We start from the raw sequence: 12,587 nt of genomic DNA, 5'->3' as shown, positions 1-12,587 counted from the left end.
GACAAGGGAAGTAGAAAAAGACAAGATCTCCTGAGTAAATTGAGAGCATGAAGATCATGGGAGAGAGTAGAAGGAGAGGAGGAAGGGAGGGAAGCAGAGAAAAATATATAGCTCAATAAAAATGATTTAAAAAGAGGAAGTTATGGAACTACTATATATCTTGACTATGGTAGACAATGATTCTCCACATATGATAAAATTAGTAAACCTAGAGAAATGTGAATAAGATCAGTGGATTTGATAAATATATATATATATATATCCTTGTATGAGATACTTATACTATGATTTTATTAACATGACCACTAAGGAGACTAAGTAAAGGAGGATACCTATTATTCTATAATGAATCAACAATTATCTTAACAAAAATCCAATCAAACAAAAAATGGTTAAAATGGGAAAGGCACACACCACTATTTCTTTACTCCCAGCACTCGGGAGACAAAAGCAAGCAGACAAGCCAGTTTAAGGCCAGCTTGATCTATATAGAAAATCCCAAACCAGACAGTGTCAAAAAAAAAAAATCAAATAATGTAATTTTCCACCTCTGAATACAAAAAAAAAATTTAAGGTATATCTAAAAAAAATCACATCAGAACCTTAAAAATGTCAGCAGCAGTAGGGAGGCAGAGGCAGGAAAATTTTGAGACACAGAGTGTCTCAAAAAGAAAAATTAAAATGTGAGTGCCTGGGCCTGATTCTGGGGTGTTAACAGTGGTCACAATCTTTTCTGAATTGAGAAGAAGGTAAACACAGAGGCTTGGCCCACTGCCACTCAATCCCCTAGAAATTACAGGTGATTCTCACTGCACCAACATTTGAGGACCTGTGGGCCTGTGGGCCAGAAAAGGGCCAGGGATTTCTTTTCCTAGGTGACTGTGTTTAAGAAAAACTATGGTTGGGCATGGTGGTGCATGCCTTTAACCACAGAACTCAGGAGACAGAGGCAGGCAGATCTCTGTGAATTCCAGGTCAGCCTGGTCTACATAGCACCAGGCCAGTCAGATCTACATAGCAAGTTCCAGGCCACACGGATACACAGTGAGATACTGTTTAAAAAAAAAACACAAGAAAAAAGACTATATTGATGGCATGTGATTGACTAACCTTTCTCAGACCTAGTCTTAAGTATGCAGACACCAAACTTAACTAATGGAAATAAAATGCCCCCTGCATAATGCACTGGAAAACAGAGCCTTCTACAGAAGAAAACGAAGTAAGTTTGAAATCTGTGCATTCCCGGGATCTGCTCCTCGCTTGCCAAACACTCTGCTGATGACTAAGGCAACTTCTTTGGCACAGACATCTTGGTCAGTTGAGCGACAGACACACACCCACTCAGTGAGCACTGTATCAGCACTAGGCTTGCTTGTCAGGCTCTAGGAAGTTAATGTGGGTCAGTCTCCCAGGTGCCCAGTTAGCTCAGAGACACAAACATCCTAGTGAGGGCATCAATGAGGATCTAGGCTCTGTGTGGGCAGGGAGTTATTGTTGCTCTTATTCTCTGATGGGTTCCTAACACCCAAGCAGAACATGGGCGTGGAATGACTTTAATGCATCTTCGACAGACCAGAAAATGGGAGTTCCCTCACCTGTAAAACCAGAGGACAGACCTTGAACCCTAAGGATTAGTCTTGAGCCCACAAAGAGCCAGTTAAGGCTGACGACAAAGGCTGCCAGTAGGCTGTCTGTCTGTCCCAGCAGAAAGCTCTACTTCCTGGCAGTTACTAATTCCCTTTGAGATCTCTAGAACTTCTGGTTTGAATTCTCAGTTCACTACATATGGAAAGCAACAAGCCGCTGCCCAATGGGGACACAGACACATTAGAAAGTTCTAGGCCTGATTGTGGCTCCATTCTGTGGCATTAAGCAAAAAGCTCAACTTTTACGGGTCTTACTATTTTATCTACACAGCGATTATGGTAACACTTTCTGTTGTGTATGGTCATGTGTGTGTAAGTACACAGACACACATATGCAGGCCAGAGGGCAAATTCTGGTGTTGTGCCATGAACACTGTTGATTTTTCTGTGGGTTTTGTTTGTTTTATTCTTTTAAGACATGGTCTCCTACTGTTCTTGAACTTAGCGCGTCATCTAGACTCACTCAGGGAGCCCCAGAGATCCACGTGTCTCTGCCTCCTTGGTGCACACACCAATACCGCCATATCTGGCTGTCCTATGTGGGTATTATGGAACAAACATCTGGTCTTCAAGTTTATATGACAAGCCTTATTATAGTAACACTGCCCACAGCTGTTTCCAGTTTTCAGTGAGCTTTTGTGCAAGCAGTCCCAGAGGGCTAGGGGAGAAGGCTCAGTCAGCAAAGCGCCTGCCACGCAAGCATGACAAGTTGAATTCAGATCTCCAGAACACGTAAAACTCTGGGCACAGACTGCATGCCTGTAATCGTAGCCTGAAGCTCATTTAGCCTGAACTGAATGGATGAGCTGTGGGTTCAGAGAAACTCGGTCTGAAAAAAATAAAGGGAAGGGCAATCAAGAAAAGACACCTGACATCAACCTCAGGCCTCCACCCAATGTGCACACACACATATACAACAACAACAACACACACACACACACACACACACACACACAACCCCAGATACAAGCGAGCAAAACAGCAACTATTTTGCTCACTCTCTTTTTCCCTAAAAAGTGCTTAAAAGATAGTAAACCAGCAAACCAGATAGAAGCTTCCTTCTCTAACAAGAAAGCTGTACTTCGGAGCTGCAAACTTCAAAGTGTCCTCAATCCAGAGCTGTCCTTGAGGAACACAGCAAAACAGAAAAGACCAGAATGACTCCAGAAGTCCCACTCTGCTTTGCTAACCCTACAGGTGACACGCTATAACAGAACAAAATGTTGGTAGATGCTGTGAGCTCCATCAGGTGCTCATTGCTGACAATCTTACTGAGACCTCATTAGTGCCCGGCACTCCCATGTGCTAAGAGGAATTGACAAGCTAGGCAGAGCTGCACCCTATGTGTTTCTGGACCAGTGCTCCAGGGATCAGCATGTAACCATCCCCAAAAGTCACTGAGCGCTAAGCCAGAGCAATGATGCAGTACCTCCCCCCATTCCCACCCTCACCTCCCACACAAGAGAGATGTGGGGTGTCCTTCTGGTCTGGGTGGCCGGGAAACAAAAGCACAGTCTCCGTTTACACAACACCTACGGTTTACACTTCAACATGGGATTCAGGATGGAGCAGCCTCTTGCTCATAACATTTATGATTCTTTGGAAGTTTCCCAAAGCCTCATTTAATTCTGTGCAGACCTCGGTCTCATACTTGATGGAGAGCCAAAAGGAAAAAATAGTTTAAGCAAATGGTTTTCATCTGTGTGTTCTTTTTTTTTAAGACAGGAAGGATCATTCCTCAAGTCATAATGAAATAAGAACACTCAGAAACTACCTGCTTCTGTGTATGGTTGACCAGAACTAAAACCTGGCACAGTGTAAAACAGTATCAAAACACTAAACGGGACAGGAAGCAAGGCCCATTTTACCTATTAATTTATTTATTTATTCATTTATTCATTCATTTAGTTCATTGCAGAGGACTGAACCCAGGGCCTCATGTATACTAAGCAAGCATTTTTTCCACTGTATACTCCCCCATCTTTTTTCTCTCTCCTTCTGTCTCTGTCTCTCTCTATCTCTTTCTCACTCTCTCCCTCTCTCTCTCTCTATCTCTATCTCTCTATCTCTATCTCTCTCTAGAACAGGGTCTCATGTAGCACAGATTGGCCTCAAAGTCACTATCAGCTTAGTGGTTTGAATGAGAATGGCCCCATAGGCTCATATATTTGAATGCTTGGTCCCAGGTGGGTTTTGAAACCGTTTGAGAAGGATCAGAAGACACAACCTTGTTGGAGGATGTGAGTCACTAGGGGTAGGCTTTAAGGTTTCAAAAGCCCATGCCATTCCTAGTCGATTCTTTTTGCCTCCTACATATAGACCTAAGCTCTTAGCTATTCATGCCACCATGCTTTCTATGCTCCTGCTCTGCCCTCATGGACTCCAACCCTCTGAAACTGTAAGCCTAAAATAAATGCTTCTCCGAGTTGCCTTGGTCACGGGGTCTTATCTCAACAACAGAAAGTAACTAAGACACTGAGCATGCCCTCTGACTCATAAGTCTCCTGGGTGCTGAGGTGACAGAATGCATTGCCACATCTGGCTCCAGCTCATATTTCTTTAGGTATGATCCTTTACGGCCCAGAAAATCAAAAGTTTGGGTCAGAGAGGAAAAAATTGCTGCTTCTCAACTGTACCCTCTAGTTTCTAATCAGCTTGATGCATCTTGGATACTCTGTGAGGAAATCTCCAGAGAAAATTTTCAAGATCCATATTATATGTGAATAGAAGTCAGAAGAGGGTTAACAAAGTGAATATATTCCGCCAATGAGATCAGCCTGAATTCCAGCAGTAAAAGGAATATAAGCCCATGCTAAAAAAAAAAAAAGAAAAAGAAAAGAAAAAAAAACTGCATCAACTATCCCTAAGGAAGTCAAGCAACTCAGCAAAAACTAATGCAAGAGATAGAAATGCAATAACAAAAACAAAAAGAAACATGATTTCAAGTATACTATATAGCTATTAAAAGTATCTGTTGACAGGGTGAAGAGATGGCTTGGCAATATTAAAGGTTAATAATAAACACATGTTGACATATAAAACTGTCAACAACAAACTGGAAGAGGGGGATTTCAACACAGTATGATGGGAAGATAATGTCTTTCGGGATATATGAGTGTGGGCAGACATCTCCTTATTCTTCCTCTCTATCTTTGATAAAGGGCCTACCTAGGTAGGCCAGGCTGGACTTGAATTCTCCTGCTTCCCGAAAGCCATGAATACAGATATGTAGTCTTATACTTAGTACATACATTTCTTTTAACTTACAGACATATAAAGATACATCCAAAGTACAGAAATACCTACTACTGGGATAACAAATTACATCAAATTTGGGGAGCTGAAATTACAAACACTGAGCTGGTGGGGGTGGGGGGAAAAGCACTTGCCTAGGATGCACAGGGTCCTAGATTCCATGACCAGCACTGTAGGAGAGATAGGGAAGGGAAGGGGAAGATAGAGGAGGAAGGACAAGCAAACAGACGCAGTTCTGGAAGTCAGAGGCACCGGCAGGGGCGGGTGCGCTCCTTCTGGAGGCCTCAGAAGAAAGAGTTTCCTTGTCCTGTACATTGTGCCCTGTCTGCCCCCCACCCCAACCAAACGCAACCCACATCAGTGACCACAACCACATCCCCAGTCTCAGCCAAGCTTGGTTAGCTTCTCATCCAGCTCACATCCTGCCTCCCGCAAAGACACTCAAAGCATTCATTACAGGGCCATCTGGATAACCCAGAACACCATCCCTGCTTCAAGGTCCTTAATCACACCAGAATATACCCTTTGAATAAAGAAATATTCAGAGGTTCATGGACACTTTTTAATGTAATATGCCTACCACAGTAGCATTAACTGTGATTTAGGGAGGTTGGAGGTCTTAATCTTCTCTAATCCTAAAAATAAAATACATTTTGGCATCTATTTTTGTCTGTTTTTTTGTTGTGATTTGTTTTTTTGTTTATTTGTTTTTGAAACAAGGTCCCATTTAGCTCAGGCTAAATTTCTTACATAGCCAGAATAGCTACGAATTCCTGACTCTCCTGCTTCCACCTCCAAAGTGTTGGGATTGCAGGCACATGCCACATGCTTAGCTATGTCTATGAAGCGTTGGGATTGCAGGCACATGCCACCACGCTGAGCTATTTCTACGAAGTGTTGGGAGTGCAGGCACATGCGACATGCTGAGCTATTTCTACAACTTTTTAAAGGAAGCTTGCTCCTAAGGTGACAAAATGTCCCTGGAATTAAGGAAGGTTCTAGCTACACGACTCACTAAATTTGCTAATGTTGCCAAATTGTACAGTTATATAGGGGGATTTCTTAGTGTGCAAAATAAAAACCAAAAGGGGGGGGGGGGAATAAAGTTACACTTACTTTCAAACCACTTTATTGAAAATAAATAAATAAATATAAAGGCAGTTAAAATAGAGTAAAATGTTGGGACTGCAGAGATGACCCATCAGTTAAGAACACTGGCTACTCTTCAAAAAGACCCAGTTCAGCTCCTAGCATCAACACGGCAGCTCATAACTGTCTTTAACTCTAGTTGCAGGGGATCCAGTATCCTCTCCTGGCCTCTTCAGACAATGCATACATAGTACACTTACATACGTGCAGGTGAAATACTCATACAGGTAAAATAAAAATAAATAAATATATTGTATATAACATATAAGCACACATAGATAGATAGAGTAAAATATTAATAATTTGTCAAACAAAGTAAAATTCACTGTAAATAAATAATATATATTATATAAATTTATATATTTATATATATTGTTTATATTTATATAAATAAATATATTGTATATAACATATAAGCATACATAGATAGAATCATAGATAAAGGAGTAAAATATTAATAATTGGTCAAACAAAGTAGAATTCACTGTGCAACCCTTTCAACACTGGTGTAGATTTTAAATTTTTCAGAAAGGAAAATGGGTAGGGCACACAGTTGCCACCAAACAGCTCTAGAATGACAGGCATCAGTGGGACGGAGTCTTAACACTGCATCTGGCTTCCTTGTTTTGTCTCTGACCTGAGCAATGTGGAAGCAGCCAGTTAGTGAGGAGGGCAGGTAATACACACCTCTTCCTTCTTCTCCATAGCCTAGGTGGGGAGGGACCACAATCCTTCGCCTCTCTCCAATGCAAACACCAAGTAAGCCTTCATCCATCCCAGGAATCACATAGCCCTGCCCAATGTACGTGTCAAAGGTGTGGTTCCGTGAGTAGCTAAGAAAGAAGAAGGAAAGGGTGAGGTCATTCATAAGGGACACCACAGCAGCTGTGGAGATTACTCACAGGCCAAGAACGTGTTCCCCTGGAATGGGGAGCATGTGGGCACCTGCAGAAACAACATGCTATACTGACGATGTGTATGACCACATTATAAAAGGCATGGGAGTGAGAGAAGCAGTCACATAAAGCAGAGCTGATGGGAGTTGCCTATCTCCTTCCCGGTTCCCTTTCGTCCCGGTACTAACAGTTCTCTCCTCCATCTTTCTTTTGAAATCAACTCAATACTATGAGTCTTCCTCTGCTTTTTCCTTCCCACTCATACCCACAGCAGAGCCTAAGAAGTACTAGCAGTGTTTCCTAACTCCTAAAGTAAGTATTGTCTAAACAATGACGGCGTTTCATTGATCACGTCATTTCACAGTGGGCCTTCCCTTTGACAGCAATTGTTTTGGGAGACAGTACTCTTCTCCCTAGTAGTACTGGACTGAGCCTGGTGCCCTTTGCACAATTCTAGCAGACAAAAGTGACACCTCGAGTTATGGGTGCCCTCTTGAGCACTGCGGACACTTCCACTGAAAAACTAAGGATGAGAGTGAAAAGAACAAAAACAAACAAAACCTAAGCCCAGATGCACAGGTCCCAGTGTTAAAACATAAGGACTGTGTAAAACAAATACAGCCTGACTCCATCAAGAATTGCCAACTCCACAGGATGGCCCCACGTAGACAATGAATCCGATGAAATCCCAGGCAAAGAATGCAAAAGAATAATTAATTATAAGTATATTCAAGGAAATCAAACAGAATACAAACTCATGAATTAATAGAGAACAGAAATAAATAAGTGAAATAAGAAAGTCACATAAAAGTGAAATTTAATAAAGAGAAATATTGAGGAGCCAAAGAGATGGCTCAATGGTTAAGAGAGAAGACCCCAATTCAGTTTGCAACATCCAGAGCAGCGGCCTAAACCTTCAGGTACCTCCAGCTCCACGGGAATGTGGCCTCTGAAGATACCTACACGTACGTGTACATAATGTGCACACCAACACACACACACATACATACATACATACATACATACATACATGCATACATGTGATTTTTAACAATACTGAAAAAATCAAAACTGAAATACTGGAAATGACAATTTCAGGATGTTCTGTAAGTTGGGGAGACTCACCAGCAGAGTAGCTCAACAGGAGGACAGAGTGGCCGAGCTTAAAGACAAGGAGGAATTGTAATATTCAGACAACAATAAAGACAGACTATGCAGTAGAATATGAATAGAATAGTCAAGATCTATGGAATATAATTTAAAACCCAAATCTAGGCACAGAAAAAGGAGAAGAATTTCATGTTCAAGGCGCAAAAAAAAAAAAATTTCAATAAAATCATAGCAGAAATTTTCCCAACTCTAGGGGGAAAGGTCCCCAGAATAGGTTGCACTTAGAATGCCAATTAGGCAAGACCAGAGAACTTTCCCAAGCCATACTTACAATCAAAACACTAAATATACAGAACAATAAAAATGCAAACAGAGGAAAATGCTTTCAACCCATAAAAGGGTTAACTTCTTCAAATCAATAAGGACAAATTAAATGCCAGCAATATAAAAATAGGCAAAAATAATAATAATAAAGGATATCTAAATAAATATTTGGAAACAGTAACCAAAGAACTTCAGGTTAAAATCATAGGTATGATTTTTCTCTTGAAATTTACCAAAGTTTAACTTGCTTTGTTTTGTGTTTTGAGATCAGGCTAGGATCAAAACTTGAGAAAAATCCTCCTGCCTTCCAAGTGCTAGGGTTGAAAACATAAGCAATCAAACCTGGTTCTTACTTCTAAATGATACCCAGAGAATGTATATCAAAACCTATAAAAATATACGTAAGAGAATAGACAGGAAATTCGAAACTGACATGATTCTATTTCAATTAAGAATACATTAAAATTAAACACACACACACTTACATATAAGCTTTGACCCAAGTATGTTTGGAAACATACTTGAAGACTTAGGTGCAAAAATAATTAAAACTCTTAAATGGAGTTAAAAGGAGGGAGAAGATGAGCAAGGAAGTCAGGACCACGAGGGGTGCACCCATCCACTGAGACAGTGGAGCTGATCTATTGGGAGCTCACCAAGAACAGCTGGACTGTGACTGAAAAAGCATGGGATAAAACCGGACTCTCTGAACATGGCGAACAATGAGGGCTGATGAGAAGCCAAGGACAATGGCACAGGGTTTTGATCCTACTTCATGTTCTGGCTTTGTGGGAGCCTAGCCAGTTTGGATGTTCACCTTACTAGACCTGGATGAAGAGGGGAGGACCTTGGACTTTCCACAGGGCAGGGAACCCTGACTGCTCTTGGACTGGAGAGGTGGGGGGAGAGAAGTAGGGGGAGGGGGAGAAGGGTAGGAGGAGGGGGAGGGAAATGGGAGGCTAGGAGGAGGCGGAAACTTTTTTTTCCTTTTCTTAATAAAAAAAAAAAGGCTTGGGTTTTTACTCAGTGTGAGGTGAGGGGGTTCAATCCAAAATTATAAACTTTCAAAAGAATGAAGAGCAAGAGAAGGGAGGAGAGAAGTGGAAGAGGGGGGAGAAGAAAGATGATAAGGGAAAGAAAAGAAAGAGTAAGAGAAACACTTATAAAATGGTTACATTGGGGCTAGACAGATGGCTCATAGTTAAGAGTACCGGTTCCTCTTGCAGAGGACATGTTCAGTTCCCAGCACCCACATGGTAGCTCACAACCATCCCTAACCCTAGTTCCAAGAGGTCTAATGACTTCTGACCTCTGTGGACACCAGGCACACATGAAATACACATACATAAATGCAGGCAAAACACTCACATACATAAAATAAATAGATCTTAATTAATTAATTAAAATTGTTAATGTTAAAGACTAGAACAAATGATGTAAGCAGACAGCTACATTGATTATCTTAATTTATTACTTCATTTTACTTTGAACCATGTGACTATTTTTCATTTGAAAAATTTAATAAAAAAATGTAGACGAGATCTTAAGACTAAGAAGGATGAGTTATCCCAATAAAAGTAATACCATAAAAAAAGTCCCCCTTTGATGCTTCGGATATATAAACAAATGAGAAGTCTATTACGTCAGAGACAGGAGGTTCTGTCACCACTTGTTTATAGGAAGCTAAAGGAGTGGTTTCAAAACTGGCCTGCCACCTGAATGAACAAGACATGCCGCAGCTTGCCAAGAGCACTTTGCACTGACGCCATCTGCGCTGTTGATGGGGCAGTGCAATTACCCTCTGCAGCATCCACTCGGAAGGGAGCTGAAGGCGCCCAGCAGCTCCTCCAGCTGGTTGTACCATCTGAACCATCTCAGACCATGTAGAAATAAGGGATAAACTGAAGCTGATGTTCGGAGAGCTCCAACATCAGCCAGTGTGGGGAAGCTAGGGCACCACAGAGAGCTGGTTCTTTGTCCACTGTATCTCTGTGACCTCGCTTCTGACCACGCCACATCTGTGAGTCTACAGTGGGGTTCAGAGTCGGAAGGAATATAACGGGTGTCTAGGGTAAGCCCCTCCTGTTGCCTTTCAAGACATGTAAATCAGGAAACCCTTGTAAACCACCTAGGAACAAATTCAGAATCTGAAAAGAGAGACCTGTACTCAGGTTAAAATATGAGTCAGCACTGGTGGAATTATTAACCCATGGTCAACGGTGCCAGCTGCACTTCACTGAGCTGTTCTGTTGAGGGGAAAGTAGTTTCCTTACCTGGAATCAAAGAGGGTGCCATCCAGAAGAGTGCCATTGTAATGATACCTGAGGAAGTCCCCACTCTGACTTCTGCGCTCACAGTTCTCGGGGACTACCTTGTTCTCGACAGAAATACTGTCCTTGGGGTTATGGAGGTCCAACAACGCAACATCAAAGACTAGGGACGCCTGCCCAGGAATGTCTTTCCCTGGAAAGAAATGGAAGAACGACTCATTCCAGACACAGAATGTGGGAGGTGCTTTAGCCACTACTCATGCCCTCTATGTGGGTATTCCTCATTCCTTAAAGCTTCCCAGCCGAGGAAAACCTGGGTTGTTGTCTAACAATGGGCTAGTAGGTATAGCACACTGCCTGACCGCACACTACACCACCACACGCATGCTTCAGATGCTCGCACTGCAATGATCTCTGTAGGCAGCATGCACCCACACGGAAACCCAAATCCATACCTCCTGTGGGTTCTGTCTGCACAAATGCATTGTAAACATTCAAATGTGCAAATTCCAAACCTGTGACTTTGCTCTGGAAAACACTATACATACAGTCTTGTTCTTTCAAACCAAGAGCCACTGTTTAAATAAGTTCTTTATCCAAAACAAAACATAAACAGAAGTTCGATGACAAACAAAAAGTGATACACACGATCTAAAAATAGCTTTTACATCTTTTCTATCTCATTTCTGCACGGTACTGCTACTCCTGGATGTTTCTAAGACAGGATGTGCTGGACACAGCCTACCCTCTGTATTCACGGGTTTCAAATCCATGGGTTCAGTCAACCTCAGAGCACAGATATTGAAGACAAAAAGCTATGCCTGTAAAACAAGACATGGTGGAACACAAGTGCAATCCCAGCACTGGGGACCGGAGGATGATGAGAATTCAAGGTTATCCGCAGCTACATAATGAATTCAAGGCCAGCCTGCACTAAATTAGACCTTTGTCGGAAAATTAAAAAATTCTATCTGTACTAAAAACATATACTTCTATTTTTTCCATTACTCTCTAAACTATACCAAATGACAATTATTTATGTATGAAGTACATACATAGCCGTTGTATGTATAGCAGGTTCCCCCAGAACTGAAATATTCCCGCCAGGAGTGGGAAGACTCGGGAGGTAAACAAACCACATATTTTATGCTTTTGGATAGAGAATAAAAGGACGTTTCTTTGGCATCTTCTAGACACTACAGGACTGATGCATATATGAATGAACTCAGACTGTGACAGTATGCACAAGACCTATACAAGTTCTAACCAGATACAATCCCAGCCCTGATCAGAGGAAGCGAATACCAAGTCCACCCCTAACCAAGAAGCTATTTGTAATCAATACCTACAGAGAAAAGAAAAACCAGTTTTCTCAAATGAAGTCTCAGTGAAATTATCAACCATATTCCAGGGCAGGCCCTATGCCTAGAGTGATTGGCCAACACAAAACGGAGTACATGCTTTTGTCCACTGCTTGTTCTGTTTGGGGTGGGTTTGTTTGTTTGTTTGTTTGTGGGCTTTTGTCTCATTGGCTTTCTTTATTTTAGTTTGTTTTTTTTCTTTTTTGAGAGAGAGAGAGTGCATGAAGTTGGAGGAGTAGGAAGGTGGGCAGGACGTGAGAGAAGTTGGGAAACAGAAAGGCTATGATCAAAATATGTTGTATAAAAAAATGTTTTTCACCAATGATAGCTTATGCTGAAGAGGGTGTGAGAGGGGTAAGAACACTCCTCCATTGCTGGTGGGAATGCAAACTTGTACAACCACTCTGGAAATCAGTATGGCGGTTTCTCAGAAAATTGGGAATCAACCTACCTCAGGACCCAGCAATAGCACTTTTAGGAATACCCAAAGGATACCCAATCAAACTACAAGGACATTTGTTCAACTATGTTCATAGAAGCATTATTAGTAAGAAATAGCCAGAACCTGGCAACAAC

General features: G+C 41.7%; 1 protein-coding gene across 1 annotated transcript in view; it reads right to left on the bottom strand.

The window, feature by feature from the left end:
* Positions 1-12,587, bottom strand: part of Fkbp9 (FKBP prolyl isomerase 9) — a 47,362-nt gene that overhangs the window by 13,703 nt on the left and 21,072 nt on the right. Inside the window, exons 5-6 of the mRNA XM_075955272.1 lie at positions 10,654-10,843; positions 6,738-6,883 (exon numbers count right to left, since the gene is read on the bottom strand). Of these exons, the coding sequence (XP_075811387.1) occupies positions 6,738-6,883; positions 10,654-10,843 (336 nt within the window). The remainder of the gene's footprint in view (positions 1-6,737; positions 6,884-10,653; positions 10,844-12,587) is intronic.

The sequence above is a fragment of the Microtus pennsylvanicus genome, chromosome 21 (genome assembly GCF_037038515.1).
Source record: "Microtus pennsylvanicus isolate mMicPen1 chromosome 21, mMicPen1.hap1, whole genome shotgun sequence".
In the NCBI taxonomy this organism is placed as follows: Eukaryota; Metazoa; Chordata; class Mammalia; order Rodentia; family Cricetidae; genus Microtus; species Microtus pennsylvanicus.
This window is presented reverse-complemented; position numbering and strand designations above follow the sequence as displayed.